General features: G+C 40.5%; 2 protein-coding genes across 2 annotated transcripts; both read left to right on the forward strand.

Moving 5' to 3' along the window:
* The first annotated feature begins 569 nt into the window (after positions 1–569).
* LOC125245905 (rano class II histocompatibility antigen, A beta chain-like) lies at positions 570–4,273 on the forward strand. The gene is made up of 5 exons (XM_048156734.1): positions 570–654; positions 840–1,106; positions 3,652–3,930; positions 4,018–4,125; positions 4,227–4,273. Exons 1-5 carry the CDS (start codon positions 585–587, stop codon positions 4,256–4,258), a joined length of 756 nt encoding a protein of 251 aa, XP_048012691.1. The 5' UTR covers positions 570–584; the 3' UTR covers positions 4,259–4,273.
* Positions 4,274–9,810: 5,537 nt separating this feature from the next.
* Positions 9,811–24,164, forward strand: LOC125245911 (H-2 class II histocompatibility antigen, A-U alpha chain-like). Its single transcript, XM_048156739.1, has 4 exons — positions 9,811–10,095; positions 14,305–14,550; positions 23,139–23,423; positions 23,520–24,164. Exons 1-4 carry the CDS (start codon positions 10,011–10,013, stop codon positions 23,639–23,641), a joined length of 738 nt encoding a protein of 245 aa, XP_048012696.1. The 5' UTR covers positions 9,811–10,010; the 3' UTR covers positions 23,642–24,164.
* The last annotated feature ends 848 nt before the right edge of the window (positions 24,165–25,012 follow it).

The following is a 25,012-nucleotide window of genomic DNA, read 5'->3' on the forward strand; positions in this document are numbered from 1 at the left end:
CGCTATAGAGTTGATTTATTATTTAATTTCGTTCCCTTACGAAATTATTTAATGCTGCATTCTATATGTATATAGGTGTGTTTGGGTTGTTTTAAATATATATATATATATAAAAAAAAAAAAATTATCAGAGTTGTTTGTGGTGGGGTAAATTAAACATGATATGTGGTGACGTCACAATCGTATTGCAGTGTGGTATATTGGAGCTGCCTGAAGTGTGCATATGAAGTAGACTCAGTCCCTCGGTCAAAATCAAGGGAGCAAAGGTTTGTCCATATAAACTTCCCTCATCAATTGCTTCCCAACGCAATTCAAAATGGCAGCAGGGAAGTTGAAGTTACTGAGGGTTTTTAAATAGGGAAGTTTCTGTAAGAAAAAAAATACACTACAGCTTTTTATTTAAATTAGGCATTGGATAATGTAACACTTGTACTGGACAGTGTTTGAGTTGATAAATGAAAGCAGGATACTACCTAGTAACATATTTATACCTGAAGTAGCTGATTGGTCAGTCATCTTAAACATCCACCTGACTTGAACATAAAGCACTGGCAGCTTTCAGCTGAGATTCAGTGTGAGTGAAAATGTCATTGCTAAAGCACTTGAGTTGTCATCTCATTCTGACACTGTCCGTATTGACTGGAGCAGATAGTGGTAAGTAAATTGAGAGTAATATAATTAAACATCAACAATAATTGAATTATTACTAGGAGTAGTAGACATTTTTTAAAAAGAGTAATTTGTTTGATGCTCCTCTGAGAATGGATTCTTTGTAAATTACTTTAAAAGTTTTTTCTTGTTGACAAAACTGATTGTTCTGCCTCTACATTCTTTTTCAGCTGATGACTTTTACATAATATGGGCAAGATGCATCTTTAGCTCTCCTGATTTCAGTGACATGACGTATATAGACAGCTTTTACTTTAATAAATTTCTGTTCACACAGTTTAACAGTACTTTGGGGAGGTTTGTGGGGTTTAGTGAGATTGGAATGAGAATTGCTGAGGATTGGAACAATGGCTCCTATGTGCAAACAGAGAGAAATGGAGTTAATGTATGCCAAAATCTTTTAAAATCCAAGGACACACCTGACTTTTTTAAAGCAGGTAAGTGGCTCAAAACAATTTTCTGATCTTTACCATCACTCATGGAATTTATTTATTTTTTTTTTTTTTTTAACATTTAAGTTATTTCTATGGGTATATTCTAGTAACTAGAAAATAATTATTAAAGGTGCAATATGTAATATTTTTGCAGTATAATATCCAAAAACCACTATGTCAGTGTTATATATTTTGTTCACTTGAGTACTTAGAATATCCCAAATGTTTCCAACTAATTGTAAGTCGTGAGAAAATTGTAGGGCTGCACGATTTGGAGAAGAAATCTAATTGCGATTTTTCTGGTTAAAATTGTGATATGCGATTTAAAATGCGATTTTATAAAACAATTGAAAAAATATATATACAAACAATACCAGGCTTGTTTTGCTTGTTGGTAGGGCTGCACAATTTGGCCCAAAATTGTGTGCTAATATATTATTTTGACTTTTTTTTTTTTTTTTCATTATTATTATCATCATTATTGCCGGAGGGCGCCCTTGAGCAGATACTCTAAATACTCCAAATATACGCAAACAAACGCTGTTCCAGGAGGGCATCATGCTATCGCTGTGACTGAATAAAAAGATGGTAAAAAGGCTTTGATTGATTAAACATGAATAAAATAAACAGACGACTACAACAATACGTGATTTATATGTTTTCTTCAAGCCTTCTCGGGTATTTCCGCAATAATAAAGTATATTTATGCTATTTCAAACACTCAGCTGACATTATGAAGTGAGTTTGGAGTAAAACACATTAAATGTTGTCTTTTGTTGTTCATAAAGGCTTCTCATGTTTGGAAAGTTTGTATATTTGACACGTGTTGCTTTTTCTAATGCAGTGCTCTCAGATGAAGCGTCATTTACTACTGATCACAGAGCAGCTCTTCACTAACACGCTGTGTACATATTTAATTAAAAATCGCAGTTTTTGCTATGTCATAATCGCACTAAGCCAAATCGTGATTTCGATTCAATTATGATTAATCGTGCAGCCCTAGGAAATTGCAATTTTAACCAAGGCTCCGGGACGCGTGAGGAGTCGCATGTCAATTGCGTCATACCCGTGTTACCCTCGGTTTCCAGTTTTATTTTGTAGAAACCATGGAAACACCAAATATGCTTTAATATATTACACATTTTAATAGACAAGGGAACAACTGTTTTGATATATTTATAGACAGAAAACGAATTGTTGTTATATAGTTCAACACATTTAGTCTTATTGTTTAAATCTAATTTTCTTGATTTTTGCGAGTACCATGTTTTAAAATGCCTCAGAGAAAAACACTATTTTGTGAAGTAGCTAACATTGTTACTATCACGCCTGTCCCAGACTCCGTTTCCCAGAATCCTCCCTGCTCCACACCTGTTTGCACTTCCTCATCAGCCTTCCTGCTGAATCCCCTGGATTCCCTGCACCTCTTTTTTGTCATTAGCACTCCCTTTTAGTTGGACTCACTCCTAGCACTCCCTGTCCGTTCTATTGTTTACCTTATGTTGTGTTGTAGCCTTGTTTGGATGAATAAACCCTGTTTAACGTTGAAGTCAGTGTTTGTGCTCTCTCCACTACAAGCAACTGTAACAAACATAGCAGACATCCCAAGTCTCCCGGAAGTTCCGGGAGTCTCCCGCATATTGATAGCGGCTCCCTGATGCCCGCAAATTAGTGAAAATCTCCCGGAATCTAGAGCGAGCGATGATACCTCCCTGAAATGACTTTTTGCAGGTTGGGATGTCTGACATAGCATAATCAGATGCAGCTTCATTTTTAGCAACAGTAATACAGCATTTTCTCCATCATACAATACATTGTAAAATTAATTGCATGCCATTTATTAACATAAGCCATCCAGTATTTAAAATGATATTCTAAAATTGATCAGCTTACTGCAGTGTGTAACAGTGTCTCACAGCAGCCGCTGAGCGAACACAGAGAGTAACATTATAACATAATTTTCAACACACTCAAATGTATCTAATATGATAAACAGAGCTGCGTTACCTCATACTCATGACCGGAAAAGCGGAAATGGCGCTGGCAACTGTGGCATAATAAAAGTCCCGCTGCTCCTGAGGCGTGTGTTGCACAATCGTTCCAGTGGCCTCGTTCAGCTCCAACAACACTCGTCCTGCTCTGTTTCATTCTACAGTAACGTTAATAATCGCATCCATGAACATAATTTCTTCCCGAGTCCTATCCTGATTCTTTTGCACCATCCATTGAGGTGAAGACCACATGTCCGAAGATTCTGCTCTCAAACTTGGCGTCATCAAGCTATGCCTTTGTTTTGAATAGGCCTCTTGTGACCTCTAGCGGACAGAACTCTTACATACTGTACCTTTAATGGAAAAATGTTTTAATGTTACTATGAATGATCAACTCTAGCATCTAAGAATTCAATTGTAAAAACCTTTTGAGAAAAAAAAAAATATTATATTTCTTTCAATTCTTTAATTTCCATTTATCATCTCGACCTGCAATACACAAACATACAAGACGTGTTGGAAACTGTGTATTTGGAATTTTGCTTTCTTTGATTCAGTGAAACCAAAGGTTAAGCTCATTTCCGTGACGAGGGCTGGGAGCAGACATGCAGTGTTGATGTGCAGCGCATATGAATTTTATCCTCAACACATCAAAGTGTCTTGGCTGAGAGATGGTAAACTGATGACCTCTGAAGTGACCTCAACAATGGAGATGGCTGATGGTGACTGGTACTACCAGATTCACTCTGAGCTGGAATACAGCCCCAAATCTGGAGAGAAAATCTCCTGTATGGTGGAGCATGCCAGCTTCAATAAACCCATGATTTATGACTGGGGTAAGAGGAGACACTCACCTACTGTCATATTATAATTATAATCGTGTTTGTGGTCAGCATAATTTGACACATGAGTGTCCTCCACAGATCCGTCTCTCACTGAGCGGAATAAAATCGCTATTGGAGCTTCTGGTCTGGTGCTGGGTATCATCATAGCAGCTGCTGGACTTATTTACTACAGGATGAAATTAACAGGTCAGTGGATATTAGAATAATTTAGAATGATATTTATCTGTTTTCATCATCCCTTTACATGCATGTAACTTGTCAATCTTTTTTTTTTTTTTTTCTGACAGGAAGGATCCTTGATCACTCATTACTCACTTGATCACTCAATAATTATCTATATTTTTAGGACTTCGTTATAACTACAAGGGGACTAATGATGAATAATGGACTGTTTGTGACATTAGCTTTATAACATAATCATGGCTCACTAGTTTTTAGTTATGTACATTTTCAATGTGCTGTAATCACCTTGTTCAGAGGTTTTCAATCCTAATCCTGGGGAGCCACTGCTCTACATAATTTCGCTGTTTCTCTTATCTAAAATACTCGGGGTATGTTTACATGATATTGATTTACTAAAAACGTTTCCTTTGCATTTTTGAACAACATTGTAAAAACAATCCCGTTCACACAGATCCACGAAAACAATTAGAAGCGCTGTATTGTGCATGCCAGGCCAGTAGATGGCAATGTCACTTTGTAAAAAAACACTACATGCCTGTGCACATATGCATTCTTTTACAAAATGGTGAATACAAACAATCAAGATGCATGCACGATATCACCGCTTTCACAAATTCACATTTTTGTAGTTTACACAGAGATGAGTATCGTTTTCAAAGTATCGTTTTCAAAAGTTTGCATTTCAGGCTCTCTTCTAATGAGCTGATAATCTGAATCAGGAAGACATACAAAATGTGTAGATCGGTGGGTCCCCATGACCAGGACTGAAAACCATTGAACTAGTTTGTTAAATGCTACTTAAAATGAGTGATCATTAGAAGATTTAAAGATTCAAACAATTGTGCTCAGACTTTTCAGATCTCAAATGTGACATTTCAGTCCAACCCAATTACATTTAAGAAAGCAGTGGCTGGTAAACATATGAGATCATTTCATCTAAACTAGTCAACGCAAGGCTGCAGTGTGTGCGAGACCTGATAAATAAACCAGAGTGAACATTTATAAATTTGTATTAAATGTTTTAATTACTATTATGTGTGGTTTCCTTTCAAAGGAACTCACGCTGCGTAGTCGCTATCAGAACGCATTTGCGTGATGTCGTCATGAAGTACGTATGAAATCTGCCCCATCTGTCGGGAGACGGTACGTCATAGGCGGGTGACGTCACTGACCAGGAACTATAAAGCCGGCCCGAAAACACTCACATTCAGCTTCTGTGTCTTCAGCAAGCGCTACATGTATCTTGTCTGTCCTATTTATTGTTGTCTGTCTACCATCATTGATTATTTTGGTACCTTCGATTCCGAGGCAGGAAGCATGAGTTGCGGTTTCTTCCGCTCCAGTCGACACAGTCACACTAATGGTGTCTAGTTCTGAGGAGCTGGATGTTGTTAGTGTGACAACGGGAGAGACTGAAGACTCGCCACTTCCCTCTCCCGTGAGCGAGGAGCTCATGGAGGTGCTTACTCGTGCTGTCGCCAAGCTCAACATTGATTGGCCAGCCGAGAAACAGGAGCAGCAGACCAGAAGCAAGCTCGATGTACGCTTCCTTCCATCAAGGTCTGCTCTACCTCCACGTCGGGCACTACCGTTTTTTCCCTATCTCCACACCTCAGTGTGGAAGAGACGGGTATGGGGCGCTGCCAAGAGCGGTAGAGACGCTTGCAAGCCATCTCTCTCCGCACGCGGCATCGTTTCTCAAAGCCCCGACGTTGCCCACTAAGCCGCTAAAGACTACCTCAGCACTAGTGGGCAAAGCGTACTTGGCAGCAGGTCAGGCTGCGACATGCTTACATACGATAGCCATCATCCAAGCATACCAAGCCGACCTGCTGAAGGACTTGGGTGATAGTGAGGAAGTGGGGGCTGACTTCATCCATGAGCTACGTCAATCAGCAGATTTAGCGCTCCGTGCCACCAAGGAGACGGCCAAGTCTATCGGAGCGTCACCTATGGCTAAATCTGTCTGACATCAAGGACCGTGATAAGACATTCTTCTTGGATGCCCCACTGAAACCATCTGTAGGGATGGGTGATATGGCCTAAAATTTATTGCGGTAACGATACCAATGACGATAATATATATATATATATATATATATATATATATATATATATATACACACCATAAACTTGATAGTCATTAGTCAGCAAGAAAAATAACAAAACAAACCATTTAAAACAAAACGAACTGGATTAGAAACTGAATTATTTAAGTATAAGTATCATAACTTTATTATTATTAAATATACTTAAACTGAGTGCTTGCCGGTGTGTAATCAAACGCATCATTTTATTCTGGAGACTGAACTCGCGTTCTGCTGCCACACTGGAGTGCACTTACCACCTACTGGGCAGGGGTGGGAATTACATTTACAAGCTACATCAGCCTCAGTAATCTGTCAAATTGACGGACGGCCTTCATATTTTTTCCGTCATTGCTAAAAAACAAAAACAGTTAACGCGACCTATATATATATATATATATATATATATATATATATATATATGGCGCGGACCGTAACAACCCTAACTGTATCAAAAAGTAACAATCCCAACTATGTCTTCAGATAGTTTACAAAATATATCTGTGACGCAGCTCTCCGTGTAAGCGCTTCGGATGAGTACACACAAATCTCCTCACAGCGCGCACAAGTTCTCTTTTGCGTCTTACAGTTGAATGTTTAAAGTGGCAATTGGCAAGGTAGGGCTGGGCGATATATCGCATGCGATTCTCACGCGCATTTCGTCAGTAAAGCCGGTTCCCTGATTACCTCTAAATCGCCATCACCTGCTTTAAAATGGAGCGCCTTTTAATAGACAAAGCCGTAGTTCACTGATAAGCCACGCAAAATCGGGTTCATTATCGAAGTCGATTCATCTTCGATACTGAACGCGATTTTGCGTGGCTTCTCCATGAACTACGGCTTTGTCTATTAAAAGGCGCTCCATTTGAAAGCAGGTGATGGCGATTTAGCGGTAATCAGGGAACCGGCTTTACTGATGAAATGCGCGTGAGAATCGCATGCGATATATCGCCCAGCCCTATGGCAAGGTTTAAATGAGTTTAGTTTAAACAGTAGCGGCGCGAGATGTTCAGGTCTCACCTGCACTCGCGCGCTATCAACACCCGGGTGATGACGGCGTGAATGACATACGGCTCATTCATTGAACATTTGTTTATAGTGATTATGGTAGTTTGCTCTGCATCTGATTTTCTATAATCAAACCAGTTCCAAATTGTGAAGGGAACTCCTCGCTTAACAACAAGCTGCTCCTCAGCCTCATGTCTGACTTTCGTCATGCTTGTTTTAATTCCGCACGTGAACAGTGAATCGGTCGCGCACGGAACTACGTCAACAACTAGACTTATCGTAATTATTGCGAGGAGACAAATTTTTATCGTGAGGAGAAATTTCAATGATATTTATCACAAACGATAATATCGCCCATCCCTAACCATCTGGCCTCTTTGGTGACGCTATCACCACTGTTACCGAGAGGTTTCAGGAGGCGAGGAAGCAGGCTGGTGCTATGCAGCACTTCCTTCCTCGCCATGCCCAAGTCCCTCCGGCTGCTGGGCGGGAGCAGCCGAAGCCAATTATGAGCTCCTCGCACCACAGACAACAGCAGAAGCAGAGCGTTGCTACCTGTGCTCCCCCTCCAAGGAGTTGGGAGACGGAGCAACGCTCTCAGCCGAAGCCCTCGAAGGGCAAGACAGATCTGAGGGCTGTCATTGTGGCTAAGAGGGCTTCGGCGAAGAAACCCTGATGCCAGGAGTGTCAGGGTCCTGAGGGTGGTCCCCCCCAGAGACAAACAGTGTTCACCTCTCTTAATGGTGCCCGTATGTCTTTGGTGCCCTCAGGGAGGCTCTCTGCCAACCCCGCCGAAATGCCGGGGCGCAGTAGTTCCTCGTGTGTCACCCGAGGGTGGCGCACTTTCTATGCAGTCAGTTCAGTTGTTCCCTGCCGGGGCTCCACTTCAGGGTACTGTGCTGGCTGCCCATATTCCACCAGAGGCCAGCCTCGAGAGGATGGTTCCCTTAGTAGATTTTTTTTGTCAGAGTGGAAAAATCTGTCAAAAGTATCTCAGTGGGTCCTGCAAATGATAGAAAAGGGGTATGCTATTCAGTTCAGAACACGCCCACCCCGATTCAACGGGGTCCTACACACCGTGGTGGGCCCCTAGCAGGCTCTGGTGATGGCACAAGAAGTAGAGACTCTCTTGCGAAAGGAGGCTATAGAAAGGGTTCCTCCTCCCAGCAGGGAGTCAGGGTTTTACAGCCGCTATTTCATTGTGCCAAAGAAAGACGGGGGATTGCATCCGATCTTAGATCTGCGTCAGTTGAATCGAACAGTAGCGAAGCTCAAGTTCAAAATGCTGACAGTCAAACACATTGTGTCTCAAATCAGATCCGAGGACTGATTTGTAACAATAGATCTAAAAGACGCATACTTCCATGTATCAATCCTTCCGCAACACAGGAAGTTCCTAAGGTTTGCTTTCGGGGGTGAAGCATTCCAATATTGGGTTCTTCCCTTCGGCCTAAAGTTGTCACCCCGCACCTTCACCAAATGTGTAGATGCCAGCAGTGCCAGCTTTGAGGCCACATCTGGGCCAAGAATGCTTGTTATGTGGGTATGTCCATGTCCATAGTATCACGTCATACAATTGCAACTTTAACGGTTGCTCTCTGTCACATCCTGACATGCATCCTGTCACCATAAACTGGCCTGTCAATCATCTTGTCACAGTTAAAATCATCCACATTTAATTTAATTTGCAGTTAATTTGAGAGAAAGGCAGTAGCATGTTGATCTGCAGTCGTGGGTCTTTAATGCGGACAACTCTCCTCATATTAATGATGCATTTAAATGTTAACTGATCTTTATAAAAGTCCACATTGTTATTGCAGATGAAATATAACACAGATAACAATAAATAAATATTTTTTATCAGGTTAAATTGATTATTAGTCACCTTTCTCCAAACCTCTCACCATTGGTTGCACATTTCCACCATGTTTTGTAGTTTAACATTTTTTACTCATGTTTTAAGTTCTGAACTGAATCCTCGTCCAAAGCGCAATGGTTTTGGGCAGTATTAGCCTTTATAGTGTGCATGGATTCACACTTCAAAAATCTACCAGAAATAGTAAACCATCCGGCCTATTGACATGTTCTTTTCAAAATACTATGCTTTGGGACACACTTATTTAATCTCACATACTACTTAGGATGGATAGTATGGACATTGGGATGCAGGGTGAGTTAAAGGGATAGTTCACCCAAAAATGAAAATTCTGTCATTATTTACTCACTCTCAAGTTGTTCCAAACCTGTATGAATATCTTTCTTCTGCTGAACATAAAATAAGATATTTTGAAGAATGTCGGTAACCAAACAGTAGATTGACCCCATTGACTTCCATAGTATTTTTTTCCATACTATGGAAGTCAATGGGGTCAATCAATTGTTTGGGTACTGACATTCTTCAAAATATCTTCTTTTATGTTCAGCAGAAGAAAGATATTCATATAGGTTTGGAACAACCTTCCATTCCAAACAGTGCATCTAACCATGGTGTGATTGACCAATCAGAATCAAGTATTTCACAGAGCCACATAATAATTTTAGTTAATCATCAAGACTAAAAATTACAATTTTGTTAGGGTTTAATCCAAAGTTCCTCAGTCTTTTTTGAAGTTAAACAACAGTTTGTTAATGTAGTTTTGTCAGAAAAGATTAGCCAGTTGCCTTAACAGCTGAAAGAGGAAAAACTTCTATTCCTCCTAGATACAGTGATGTCACGGTGAGTTAAAGTCTGAGTGGATGATGCCCAAGCTCTAACATTTCCTCAATGTTTCACCTCAGTTAAAAATTCATCCGATGACTGTTCGACTCTCATCTATCAAAATGGACCTGCGCATAACCATTCTAACTCTAACCATTGTTCTTTCGACTAGTGCTGAATGTAAGTTGAAGTTTTTAAATTGCTTTGGTACTATATTCATATGTGATAAAATAGCAAACTTGAAAGTTGAAACTAATCATTTGTAACACCTATTCATTAATTCAAAACCTGTTTTTGTGCTTTCACTAGGGTTGAATGTTTCAATACGTTACACTGTTACATAGCCATTGTTTAAAAATACACTGTGCAAGGTATCAGAAGATTTGGTTTATAATTTATTTTCATTGATTTGGTACTATCGTCAAGTAGTCATTTTCAAAACACATTAAAGAATGTTTGAGAACAATGTAATGAGAACATTTGACTCAATCAGCAAAACAAAATGTAGTAATTACAACAATCCAAAATAATTCAAAAGCAATGCAGTGACAATGCAACAAATGTTTATATCATCTTAGAGGTGCTAATAAGATTACATAACAGTACAATTAACACAGCCTTCTGAATACATCATAATTTTAAATTATGAATTATGGATAAACTATGGCAAAAGAATATAATAAAGATGTAGGTAATTTACAAACCACTTTTCTCAGCAACAAGAAGAGCTTTGTTCCAGCCATTAGTACAATTATTTTGAACTCTTAACAGAAGCATTTGAGAGTGTTTTCTTTGAGGATGTATCAAACCATGTGTAGATACTGTAACACGTTTTTTTTTTTATAGTACACTTATGTACACTTATAGCTTATGATTGCGGTGTGAACAATGAAAGATTTATCAATTAAATCAACTAAAATGTACAATTCATTAGTAATCAGTTGACTACATTAAATTCCTTGTTTTTGCTGTTGTTTTAAGTCGATTGAGGAAAAACTGTAAAATGAATTAGATCAGCTAACACTCACTAAAGAAAAGATTTATGTGAATTTCATTGCATTATTTGAATTGCAAGGCTATATTCATGGCCAAACTGTGGCCCATTTTCAGTCCAGAAGCTTAATGTTTAATGCCCAAGACCGCACACACAGAGGTTGTGCTATACAAATATGTTCAGTCAAGTTTAAAAAAAAAATTTTTAACCTAGCATCTAAAGCTTTCTAAAGTATTATCTGTACTGTACATGGTATATAGACTTATGTTGATTCACTCTGTGTATGCACACGTTTGTGTGTGTGTTTGAGAGAGAGAGAGAGAGAGAGAGAAAACACACACTGTCTGCTAAGTGACATACTGTAAGACAACAACACTTTTGATGCACTTTTAATAGCACAAGTAAGGCCCTGTTTACACCTGCTTTTACAGTCCCCCTGAAATCAAAATTTAAGTTTTTTAGCTTTTAGTATGAATATGTTAGCCTTAAGGTTATGAATAAAATGGTGTGTTCCAAAACAATGATAAAATTTGCATTTAGGAGATATAAGCGTTCAAAACTTACAGTCTCCTATTCCGCTAAAATGGATCACGGATTTTCATGACATCACATCGCACTTCAGCTTCTTGTCTTGTCACATCGCACTTTAGCTTCTTTGGTCCAATCAAATTCTCTAAAGAATCTAAAGAAAGTCCCGCCTCCTCCTACACTCTTACAGATGCCGAAGCCTCGGCTGAAATCGATCATTTACTCACACATTTACTAGTTTCTACATGGTGAATGGCACATAGTGCACTATATAGAGAATAGGGAACGATTCAGTGTAAATATGCTTTCCTTTGACGCGAATGAAGTCCGTTTCCGTGTTAGTGTCACATGAACTGCCACAATGCGAGCAGTCTGGTCCGGTCCAGAGACACGAGAGCACAGAGCGGATCATATGCGTGAGTCGGCACAGACCACAAAAGGTATCGGACCCATTTGAATTCTGTACAGAATGTTGTAAATAAGCAATATAAAGGACATTATGAGGAGAAACGGTTAGAGATTAGAAGGAAACAGAGGTTCTACAGAGTCTAACGGCTCTGGCAAGCTGTAACATAAACAAAACGCTATTGGCTATTTCAAAAAATGGCTGTTCGATATGTCGCCTTGTCTTCCTGTTTCATTTGAAATTACGTCAACACATTGAATAATGCTGCGCGTTCCAAGACACTTCAATGGGCCTTTAAGATGCGTTTTGGTCGATCGGCTCACAAGTAGACGAGGGAGACACAGGAGGGGAAGTAGAGAGAAAAAACTAAAACATGAAAACAAAACTGGCAAAGTATCCATCACGACATGGCAGAACAGAAGACAATGAGGCTGGAACAATCACTTGCACAGAGCACAAACAACGATCTGGCATAAGACAGGACACGAGAGGGGACTAAAAAGAAGACTAAAGGATTTAATTGATTCAGAACAGGTGGAAGGATACATTAAGTATCCTTACCCCTTTTAAAGAAGGGTGTGTTGGAACTAAACTGATGGTTTGCTCAAGGCTGTTGATTCTGAATTTCAAACAATGCTGTAACTTCTTGCTTTCCTGTATTCTGCTTCAGCTGTCTCTTACCCTTGATAAACTATGCATGTATGTGTGTGAATGTTAGAGTAGTTAAGTGTTTAGTCTAGTTAATAAAGTCTTGTTCATGTCACACGTAAAGTTGTTCGTGTTTCATGCTCATATACTGGAGTCCCTAATCATTCAGATTTTGGCTACATGCTCTTAGTACTGTACAGTAAGAAATGATTTCCCAGATGCTAGAAATAAAAAATTCTTAGAACTAATAAACAATTAACACTGAGTATTCACTGGACAAATGGGTTAATTGATTGTAATATTAATTTCACTACATTAAGTTAATTCTATTAACTAATCCAAATATTTATAATTGTAACTAGTTATAATTAATTATTCATATTTCTTTTGAGCTAATTTGCTACATACATTATACATTCATCTATTAGAACATCCATATATAATTTTAAACATTCAGACATACCTGGATGCATTACGGTAATGAGAATTTCAGCTGAAAATGTAGTAAAATACAAAAATAATTAATTTCTATGTTGAAATTACTCATTGTTCAGTGTAGAGAACACTATCGTCTTTATTATGATGTTTATTCATATTACTAAAATACATGTTTAATATTTAAAAGAATTAGTGCCGTGGTGTTTTAATGGTTTCATGAGAATGACCCCGGTACTTCACAGTTCCAAAGAAGGATAAGAGGTTGAGTCCAATTTTAGATCTGAGGCACTTAAACCGTTCTCTGAGGAGATTCAGGTTCAAGACGCTGACCATCTCAAGGATGCGTACTTTCATATTTACATCTTTCCTGCTCACAGGAAGTTCCTGAGGTTGGCTTTCAGGGGTGAAGCATTCCAGTATAGGGTTCTTCCGTTTGGCCTAGCTTTCTCCCTTCACACTTTTACCAAGTGCATGGATGCAGCACTGGGCCTGGTGAGGCTTCAGGGCATCCGTGTGTTCAATTACATCGACGACTGGCTCATATTAGCACAGTCTCGAGAGATGGTGGTCCGGCATTGAGATGTCCTCCTTGGCCGCATTCAGAGTTTGGGGTTGAGACTCAACATGAACAAGAGCGTGTTGATGCCTATCCAGAGAACCACGTTCCTGGGAGCCATGTGGGACTCCACTACGATGCGGGCAAAATTGTCTCCTGCATGTATCGAGGCCATCCTGGCGATGGTTTCCAGGATGAAGCTAGGCTGTGCCATCATTGTAAAGCAGTTCCAGAGGCTACTGGGGCTCATGGAACCTGCGCCCAACGTCATTCCTTTTGGCCTGCTGTACATGAGACCCCTGTTGTGGTGCTCAGGACCAGGGGGTTCTCCCTGAGGGGAAACTTATTCCACATGAGCAGAGTTATCTGCAGATGCTTTCATTCTCTGGCCATGTAGAAGAAACCATGGTTATTCTCCCTTCACTGTTGTCGCTCCTCCTTTTATGCTTCTGAAGCTCCTCCGTGAGAATTTGAGGCCATCATCCTGCTTGCCACAACACCTCTTAGTTCTAAAATACATAAATAATTTGTTCATTTTCCAGGCTTTACCCCTTTATTCCCTAAACATTGTAACTAATGTAAGTAAAATGGATAGTTCTCTATCTTGTCAATAATGTCCTGTTATTGTAGCATTTCAGCCCTGAAAGCTATGCAGATATTTACATATGGATGATATGGAAAGGCTCTATTTATTGACATCTTCAACAGCAAGAAATATTTTGTATCATATTTTCTTAGCTATCCAATGTAACTGAATTATCAAACTCAAAAATTAAGCTTATTGTAATTTTATGTTTTATGATGCTTAATCTTTTTCAGTTGAACATAAAGCTTTCGAATATACTGCATGCTCTGATACGGAAGAAGAGTATTACGTTGGATATGATGAAGAGGAGGTGGGACATGTTGACTTTAAACAGAAGAGAGGAGTATCAACATTACCTGACTTTGTGGGATCTATGACATTTCCCGGATTTTATGAAATTGGTTTTGATGCAATGGTACGATGCAAACATGACTTGCCAATACATATTAGAAATTTCAAGAGCCTGCCACGAGAAATGGGTAAGACATAATAATGTGCTATAAACTTTTACATTTTTACAGTTTTAAATAAAACACTTTAATGTTCCCCTTGTTAAGGGTTTATAAAGTGTTTTCTTAAATAAGCACTATCACATAAACAACAGTGTGCTATTGCTATATCAGCAGTGTCCAAAAATGTCACTAAATTATGCATTATACATTCTTACTACACAAGTTCTTTTATTGATCCACAGGATCTTTTATTGCTATTGTTGCTTCACTTTAGGTTGATAACTGTGAAGAATTCATAGATTATGAAATGAGTTTAATTCAGCTATACTGTAATCAGCTCTATAGACAAATATAGTGTCATTGTTCACTTTAAGTCAATTCAAGGCTGATTTATTTCAGTTTATAACATTTAATGAGTTTATTTGCCCATATAATCTTTAGGGTATTAGGTTAGCTAATTTGGCTTGCTGTCCACTGAGGAGGGGCTCGATGAAGCAGCTTCAACTCGAGCTCTGATATACCCCCCCAGTGAATAAATATAGGATATGATTACATAAGGCAATGTACCTGAGATGAAGGTGGAGTTTGGGGAGGTGGAGGGATGCTGGAACAGCTGAGACTGAAGAGAGGTAAGCAGCTGCTTATATACTCTGGCTATTGATTGGAAGATTAGATGGGCTCGCTCCTCCCTAAATTACGTTTAGGAACTTCACTTAAACTCACGCAAAGTGTATACAAAAATGGTCCAGGTATGTTAGTGGAGGTAATGGTTTGAGGTCTGTAATCCAGTCTTGGGCTATCAAGTCATATGGATCTATGTTGTTTATAGTCTTTAATTTGTCCAAATACCATTGCTTGGCATTGGCATTTAGTTTATCCCAGTATAGGGTCCCTTCTCCTTTTCCCTTCTTCATATCTTTCCCCCTCGAGATTTCAATGATTTAAGCAAACAAAACAAATTATAGCTGCAACCAGCAAGGACGGGCCCCAAGCCCCAGCGCCACCGCCACCCTGGAGCCTTTAGGCAGACTGTGCACGACAGGCAATATGCATTTAAAGTCGGCATGAAATCAAAATTGACCCTATTTACTTTGTTAGTGCATATTACTAGTTTTGTAGTGAACAATTAATCAGTGCAAGTTAATACACAGAAAAAAACTGTTTGTCGCGTTAACCTTTAATCAAAATCTGAAAAGCTACTTCCGGTCTGGAATGGCGTTCCTTCTCATTTGACATCAGTTTGACAGCTTTTGTTGAAAATGCTTAAACCACTCCCCTCCAACTGTTAGTCTGCTATGAGTGAGATATGGAGAGGAGTAGCGCTGTCACGATCACCGTCAGTTCCTGTCCCTTCCCGGACTCCAATTCCCATCATCCCCCTCAGCCAGTCACATGCTCACACTCCACACCAATCACCTATCGCCACATACAGCTTTGCACATCACTTGGACTATAAAGGACTGTCACACACACCACCTCACCGCGAAGTCTTGTTTACCTTGTGTGCAATTCCAAGCGTTTATATCCTGTCTGCCTGTAGTTACCGTTCCTGTCTGTTACCCGTTATTGACCCGTTGCTGCCTGTCCTGACCCTTGCCTTGTCTGCTGTTCTGTGAATGATATCTGCCTGTCCTGATCTTTGCCTGTTTCCTGACTACGACTCTGCCTGTCCCTTGCTGTTTCTGTTTGCCCCTGATCGACCCAGCCTGTACGACTATGCTCACTTTAAATAAAAGCTTGCAAATGGATCTTACCATGAGTCCCGCATTGTTACAGAAGACTTCGCCGCCACCACGATCCAGCAGCTTTCCCGGAGAGCCTTTGCATGGTATGGAAGTTACACAACTATTATTATGGAGTACGCAGGGCACACGATCCTTGGAGGAATATATTGGTGAATATCTGGACATTGCTTATTATTCTGATCTGCCTGACTGTGCTTTGATAGACTTTTTTTGTGATGGCGTTAACCAGCCACTCCAAAATAAACTAAGACAAGAAGGACCACGTTTATCACTCAGCAGTTTTATGGATTATGCTTTATTGACTGTTGGCTCTCCATTTACTGTGGGTGTCGCGGAGAAATGCGACACCACAGTGAATTATGTAATGGCTGCCGCGCCAGAGGACACTCATAAAATGGCGGCTACCATAATAACAACACCAAGTCAAGTTAGCTCTGGCTATCCTGAACCAAGTCAAGTCACCGCTGATCTCCATGAACAAAGTCAAGTCACCGATGACCTTCATGAGCCAAGTCAAGTCACAGCAGATCGCCCAGAGCAACGGCACATCTCCGTTGATCGCCCAGAGCAACGCCACGTCTCTAGATCAGTCTGGGAGTGGAGAGGGTTGCGTTCCAGTGTGGCTGATTCACCGCTGACTTCAGCAGCTGGCATTCCCAAGCCTCTGCCGGCCGCCTCGCTCTCAAGCCAGTCGGCCGCCTCGCACGCAAGCCAGCCGGCCGCTTCGCACTCTAGCCAGCCGGCCGCTCCGCACGCTAGCCAGACGGCTGCTCCGCACGCACGCCAGCCGGTCGCTTCGCACTCAAGCCAGCTGATCGCTACCCACTCAAGTTCGCCGGTTGCTATGGACTCATGTTCGCCGATTGCAACTCACTCAAGTTCGCCAGTTGCTATGGACTCATGTTCGCCGATTGCAACGCACTCAAGTTCGCCGGTTGCTATGGACTCATGTTCGCCGGTTGCAACGCAGTCAAGTTCGCCGGTTGCAACGCACTCAAGCGCCCTGGACGCGATGGACAAGATGGCTGCTTTGCCAGTGCCCACGGGCAAGATGGCCGCCCCTTCAGTGCTTTTGGATGTAGGGGGTGTTCCAGCCATTGAGTCCGCTCCAGAACCCGCTTCAGCCAGTGAGTCTGTTCCAGAACCCGCTCCAACCGGTGAACCATCGCCTCATCCTCGGAGAAGGAGGAGGAGGAAGAAGGCTTCTTCTGTTCTCCAAGGCTCAGAAGCCTTTCAAGAGCCCGCTGTGGGTCCGGAGACCACTCCAGAGGGCTCTCCTGCTCGGCCCAAGTGTCGTGCTCTGCCAGCACCGCTCAAGCTCCTAGCCCTGCCAGCGTCGTCTAAGCTGCTTGCTCTGCCAGCACCGCCCAAGCCTCTACCCCTGCCAGCGCCGCCCAAGCTCCTTGCTCTGCCAGCGCCGCCCAAGCTCCTTGCTCTGCCAGCACCACCCAAGCTCCTAGCTCTGCCAGCGCCGCCCAAGCTCCTTGCTCTGCCAGCGCCACTCAAGCGTCTTGCCCTGCCGGAGCCACCCGAACTCCTTGCCCACGAGCCCGCAACGGACCCCGTTGAAATCCCCAAGAACTTTTTGGGAGGGGGCAGTATACCTGAGGGTGGGGAGCTTCTGGGTGGGGACCCTGCCTGGCCACTGCCGTCATCGGCCTTTGTACTGTCATGGCGGCCCATGGACTGTGGCCCACTATGGCCATTAATGGACTCTGACCCGCCGTGGTCATTCACGCACTCTGTCTCGCCGTGGCTGCCCAAGCCACATGACCTGCTGTGGTTGCCTGAGCCACCTGACCTGCCATGGCTGCCTGACCCACCTGACCTGCCATGGCTGCCTGAACCACCTGACCTACCATGGCTGCCTGAGCCACCTGACCTGCCGTGGTTACCCATGGTACCTGATCCACTGTGGCTGCCCTGGAATCTGCATTGGAGACCATGTTCCCACCGTAGCTCCAATGCACCCACCCCCCCTCCCTATTCGTGCCATTTACGTTGCGAGGACGCGCCTTCCGGAAGGGGGGCGTTATGTCACGATCACCGTCAGTTCCTGTCACTTCCTGGACTCCAATTCCCATCATCCCCCTCAGCCAGTCACATGCTCACACTCCACACCAATCACCTATCGCCACATACAGCTTTGCACATCACTTGGACTATAAAGGACTGTCACACACACCACCTCACCGCGAAGTCTTGTTTACCTTGTGTGCAATTCCGAGCGTTTATATCCTGTCTGCCTGTAGTTACCGTTCCTGTCTGTTACCCGTTATTGACCCGTTGCTGCCTGTCCTGACCCTTGCCTTGTGGAGGACATGGATCTTACCATGAGTTCCGCATTGTTACAAGTGCTAAAGTAAAACCCTGCCCTCTATTCAATATTCGGTTTCACTTGGAAATGACTTCACTTGGTTTCACTCTATCACAACATTGGAGAAAAGTCGTTTGCAACTTCCAGTTCACGGGGACTTTAAACTACGTGAATGTAAAAGGATTATGTCGAGAAATGAGACTCTTCTTGTTTCAATATTTGTCATTACATTAATTGTTTTCAATGGCAACACTGTGTGAGATATCAAATAATTGTTCACAATTTAATATCTTCAATGTCCAGCCACCAGTACCGTCACAAGTGCTGTGCCAAGTGTGCGACTGCACTTTGGCCTCGTGCCAAAGTAAAGTGACAGCTGACTTGATGATGTAAAGCCAATAGTTAAAATTCATGTCTTTGTTCTTCAAAATACTATAATACAATAATAGTTAAAAAACATAGCTAAAGGTTAGACTATGTGTATCGTGACTGTATTATTCTGCTTGTTAAGTGTATTATGCATTATTGCATAAATGTATTAACTTACATTATTGCTCTGAGTGTGTGCGTGTCCTTAGCCGCGTTTCAATTTCCCTTTAATTTGATCAAATTGAAATTGCGAATTGAAAATACGCTCAATGAAAACACGTCAATTTCGTGAAAACTCCCATATATCGCAAAAATAGGAGCCCCTAAAGGGACGTGGTGGTGGAAAAAAAATTGGTAAGGGAGGAAATTTGATGTGCTGGTGGAAAAAAAAACTGGGATAAGAGGAATTTATTTTTTTTAAATCTTTTGCATTCCCCTGAGAAACTTTGCATTCCCTTGCAAAACTTTTGCATTCCCACACAAAGATATTTGCGTTCCCTCGCTAATTTATTATTGTTCTCTTGCTGTGAGCTCTTTAATGTCCCGCTGGCTGGCAGTAGTGTTTCAGTTAGTAACATACGTTAATAATGCACACAAATAATGCGCAGCTCTTAGTGTTTGAACTTGTTGGACTCAAATATAAAGAAATGCAGTCAGTGCTTAACTCAAGCAGTTCAGTAAAGTTGGCAATATATTCACAGATTCGAGCTTCCCGGATCAATAACTCATGAGCTAAACATTGTTAAAATACAAATGCAGCTATTCCCAAGCATAGTAACCTAGACAACAAGCTACAACAACCCAATTTTCATCAAATGTGCTTTATAATAAATTGCTATCTATGAGCAGGCGGCGGTGAGACAAGTCTTGAAGGGACCGTCTGAAAAGTGCAAAACCCAAAACCCTTTTGCTCATTTTATATTATGAAAAATACTCAACTTCACTGTAACACACTGTACTGTCACCAAATTTAGTTCATACATCACTGCTCTCCTTCTGGTTGTACTGGAACACTTAGTTTGATAAAATAAATTTTATGATTATTAATTACTAAACAAAATCAATAACTTCACTGTTATCAGTAAAAAATATTAAATAAATTGTAATGCCATCAAATTCAGTAAGCAATTATCATGCAAAAGCTGTTGCATGTATGTAAGCTGTGTACCAACATCATTTGTGTAAAGAAGGGCTTTATGTGCTACTTGCTAAACTAAGTGTTGTAGTACCTATAACCATCAGGAAAGCAGTGATGTATGAACTGAATTTGGTGACCCCCAGGGCCTCGCACCCCCCTTGCAATGGGCCTGCTTGCCACCATGTTCAGAAAGTTTGGTGTGAATAATATGAATCCCCTAGGAGGAGTATCTAAAAATTCAGAGCCTGGCTATTCAAAAAATCCACATTCAAACCAAAATATCTGATATCCTGTTGGTCGGTGCTCTTGGCTGTAAATTAGAAATTTGTCCAGCTTAATGAGAACAATATATGTACCTAGTTTGGTGACTGTAGGTAAAATTAACCCCCCACCCCACACACACACACACACACACACACTTTTGTCAAATTGTGCAGAGGTATTGCAGAGCTAGCTGTGAGGCTAACATCAATGGGGCTGGCGCTTCTCTCTATATCTTCCCTTTGTTTCATCGGTACACTCCCTTTTATGGGTTCTTTTTAGGTTCAGTTCACTTATGACATCATGTTGTGTTAGCTATTTTTACAAAAACAATCCAGGAATGCATGTGATACTCAGAATGACTCTATATTCAGGAACTGACATCATAACACTGTGTCTCTACTTATATTTCCGGTATATTGCGCAACACTAGGTTGAGCTCTAGTTCTGAACAGGAAACATTCCCAAAACATACTGATGAGATGTACTTTCATTAAACGTTTCAGACAATATTCATAATTATTCTACTTGAAGATGAAAAGTAAAGTAAATGCTTTAAAGGATTAGTTCACTTTCAAATGAAATTGCCCTAAGCTTTACTTGAGGGTGATTTATTTGAATGTAAACTTGAATGAATGAATATTGTGAGACAGCTGAACTTGATCTATACTAGTTTTGATTTTTGTTTTGTCAACTCTAACTCTAAACCTCAGCTAGTTCTGTGGAAAAGGTGAGGAACAAACAGTAAATTATCCCCATTTTTCAAACATTCTTGCCCACGCTGCCACAGAAAAATAATCCTGTACTTGTTCTGTAGCAGCAGCAATAACCAACAACTGCAGCATAACAGCAACAGCAGTGTAGCAGATCTATTCCACATTGACCAAACATATCAACATTGTCATATCCATTAATATGCCAAACACTCTGTAAGTCACGTTAGACATGCTTGCATATTAACTGACCCATGTCTACCTATAGGAATACAACACCTATCACAGCATCCCTATATAATGCACCATTCAGTATTATGAGTAACTTTATCGTGTTGCACAGGAGCTAATTACTCCAGCTCTTTTTCTTGTCCTCGGTCAGGACTTAGCATTCTAATTTTCCTTGATTTATGTTGTTGCATCAAAGTCATTGGAAATATTAAAGAGTTAGTTCACCCAAAAATTAAAATTCTGTCATTTATTACTTATCCTCATGCCGTTCCACACCCGTAAGACCTTCGTTCATCTTCAGAACACAAATTAAGATATTTTAGTTGAAATCCAATGGCTCCGTGAGGCCTTCATAGGGAGCAATGACACTTCCTCTCTCAAGATCCATAAAGGTACTAAAAACATATTTAAATCAGTTCATGTGAGTACAGTGGTTCAATATTAATATTGTAAAGCAATAAGAATATTTTTGGTGCGCCAAAAAATAACAAAATAAAGACTTATTTAGTGATGGCCGATTTCAAAACACTGCTTCATGAAGCATCGGAGCATAAATGAATCAGTGTGTCGAATCATGATTCAGATCGCGTGCCAAACTCGTTTTAAATAAGATTACTAAAGCAAACAATATTGCCTTCTTCTCACACCATGTGCTCCTGTGACCATGTGTCAGAACAGGACGTCCCACCTTTAAATGGTGCTTGATAGTGACTCCCACACCTTACTGAACTGTTCTTTGGTACTTTCTCGACCTTTCTAATTGGTTGTAATCATTTAAAGAAAAATTTACTAAACATAGGGCTTAAGAAAACTTTCCGTTGCCTGAGGGCAACGTTGTGCTGTAGAGGGTTAAGGTCGTAAGGGAATGAGTTGAAGAGAACTGCGATGTGGGGATTTTTCACCTAAAATCAGACAGGTTGAGCACCCCCTGGTGCTCCAGAGCCCAGGCTCTGTTGTACAGCATAAAACGTCTAAACTGTGCCACACAGCTTCAATCACAAAGTCCCCTGACTACAGATGGATTCCCCTGAATCCAGAAATTTGCTTTAACTGTGTGATGCAGTTTAAATTCCCCCTTTGGAAATCTCCCTTTTGGAAACGTCTTAACTGTGTCCTTACGTGATTCAATTTCTGGAAATGTCTTGATTACGTTGCCTTCGCCCACAAAGTTTCAATTTTCCCTCCAGAAATAACTATGTTGCGTTTGCCCACGTGTTTGCCCAATTCCGCTTAGAAAAGGCACATCCAAGGAATCCCACTCTTCTGACACCAAATTGTAGTGGCAAAAAATCAACAGACTCTTACTGTATAAGAGACAAACGCATCCAATTGTCTTTTGAAAGTTTTATTTCTTGCAAGAAAGGTCAGACAGTCAACAGAAACACAAGTAGCTGCAGAGTGTAAGACAAAGAACGAAAGCTTCCCCTTACTCATATCTCTAACCTCCAAGGCTGAAGCCTCTGTCCTTTTACCATATTAGGAACATGTCTACCACTTCAGTGTTTTTCCACTTGTCACCCAAAGAATTCATACTTAAGCACTTCTGAGAAAAACTAAATCATTTAACCATAAGAATATAATTAAAATTTTATGGAAATTATACAGAAAATCAGAGTTTCCTCCACAAGCTGTTATAGCTGCAAAGGGTGGGCCAACTCCATATTAAATCCTACGGATTAAGAATGGGATGTCATTAAAGTTCATGTGCACGTAAAGGCAGGCATCCAAAAACTTTTGGCATTATAGTGTACGTAGTGTCACGAAGTTGTATATGAAGATATCCTTGCTTACTTGACTGAACTGAAGAATGAATGAAAAAAGTTATCTGTGTTTAATTCTAGATGCACCCAAGACTTCAGTCTATCCAAAGGATGATGTTCAGCTGGGTGTTCAAAACACCCTCATCTGTCATGTGACTGCTTTCTATCCTCCATCTGTCAACATCTCATGGACTAAGAATAATGTTCATGTATCAGAGGGCATGAGTTTAAGTCTGTACCGTCCAAGGAAAGATCTTACCTTCAACATCTTTTCCTCACTTAAGTTTACACCTGCTGAAGGAGACATTTACAGCTGCACGGTGAACCACAAAGCCCTCCAAGGTCAACCTCAGACCAAAATATGGGGTGAGCATGATTTTTTAAATAGAACACAGTTACAACTTTTTATTGTTTTAAAAAAAATCACCTGTTAATCTTTTATCCTATGGATGTATTTTCCAGATGTTGATGTTGCCCTCCCAAGTGTTGGTCCAGCTGTGTTCTGTGGAGTGGGTCTGACTATTGGGCTGTTGGGAGTAGCTGTGGGAATGTTCTTCCTCATTAAAGGACACAACTGTAACTGACTATGAAGCCATGAAAGCAAACTTTAAAAATATCTATTAATTGTTTTTATAACTGAGCAATTTGAAAAAGTCATGCACAAGTTTCATTCTGCATGACAGGTGACAGTTGATGTTAAAGGTATATGAATACATTTAGAGTAAATCAACATTTTATGGTCTGTCAAATACTTCAAAACATGAAAACCTTTGCTTTCTGTGTAACACCAAACATGCTTATTGTGGGGGAAAATTTGAGTTTCTGTATAATTTCCATAAGATTTTATGGAAAATGCTTATGGTTAAATGATTTACTTTTTCTCAGAAGTGCTTAAGTATGCATTCTTAGGGTGACAAGTGGAAAAACACTGAAGTGGTAAACATGTTCCTAATATGGTAAAAGGACAGAGGCAATGTGACCTTACCTTGGCGGTTAGAGATATGAAAGTGAGGGGAAGCTTTCGTTCTTTGTCTTACACTTTGCAGCTACTTGTGTATCTGTTGACTGTCTGACCTTTCTTGCAAAAATAAAACTTTAGAAAGACAATTGAACATGTTTATCTCTTATAAAAGTGAGAGTCGGTTGTTTTTTGGCCACAACACTTATATTAAAGCTTTAAAAATCTTTAATTGAATGTAAAAAAAAAAAAAAGCTTACACATAACATTTGTAATTCAATCTAAACTCTCATCACATGATCATAAATTATTTTTTTGAATAACATTGATTTAAAAAATACCTTCTCAATGTGACATTTCTTACTAGATGATGTAGTTTTTTGGACTTAAATCTTTCATGCAAAATTAAGAAACAGAAATTAAACATACATTTGAAAATGAGATGTAAACTAATCTTAAATCACATCACAGTGTAATTATTGTAATTCTTCGCTGCTGTAAGGGATAATCTGTGTTTTGGGTGGGTATTGTTCATGTTTTACATTGTTTGATTCATTTTCACACCTAGTATTCATTGTGTTGATTGGTTAGGTCTGCATATTTAAGTTTTGCGTTTTCCTCAGTTCCTGGTCTGTCTTTGTATTGATATAGTTGGTTGTTCTGTTCTGGTGTTTGTTTTTGATGGTACATTCAATGACACCTTGGGCATGTAGCCCAGCCTAGGGTGGAGAGTGGCTTTTACCCTCCAAGTGAGACATATCCAGCTGCAGACCCTCAGCACCACAGTTTCAGAACCGCAGCCACAGAGCGGAAGTAAGGGGCGGGGCTTAACAGTCATATTTGCGCTACCCATCCATGTCATTTTCTTTTGTTAAATATAAGTTGTTTTTACATGGATTTTGATCGGATCGATGTCTACAGTATTTAACAACAATACTTTTAAATAAAGTCATTTTTTTGTTCATATAGGCCTAGTATGCATAAGATATCATGATGT

This window comes from Megalobrama amblycephala, linkage group LG14 (assembly GCF_018812025.1).
Source record: "Megalobrama amblycephala isolate DHTTF-2021 linkage group LG14, ASM1881202v1, whole genome shotgun sequence".
Taxonomy (NCBI): Eukaryota; Metazoa; Chordata; class Actinopteri; order Cypriniformes; family Xenocyprididae; genus Megalobrama; species Megalobrama amblycephala.

Excerpts from the sequence above, each read along its gene's own strand:
- LOC125245905 (XM_048156734.1), top strand. The coding sequence starts at position 585 with ATGTCATTGCTAAAGCACTTGAGTTGTCATCTCATTCTGACACTGTCC. Across the intron at positions 655-839 it reads ATTGACTGGAGCAGATAGTG|CTGATGACTTTTACATAATA; the intron begins GTAAGTAAATTG and ends ATTCTTTTTCAG. Across the intron at positions 1,107-3,651 it reads ACCTGACTTTTTTAAAGCAG|TGAAACCAAAGGTTAAGCTC; the intron begins GTAAGTGGCTCA and ends TCTTTGATTCAG.
- LOC125245911 (XM_048156739.1), top strand. The coding sequence starts at position 10,011 with ATGACTGTTCGACTCTCATCTATCAAAATGGACCTGCGCATAACCATT. Across the intron at positions 10,096-14,304 it reads TCTTTCGACTAGTGCTGAAT|TTGAACATAAAGCTTTCGAA; the intron begins GTAAGTTGAAGT and ends AATCTTTTTCAG. Across the intron at positions 23,424-23,519 it reads ACCTCAGACCAAAATATGGG|ATGTTGATGTTGCCCTCCCA; the intron begins GTGAGCATGATT and ends TGTATTTTCCAG.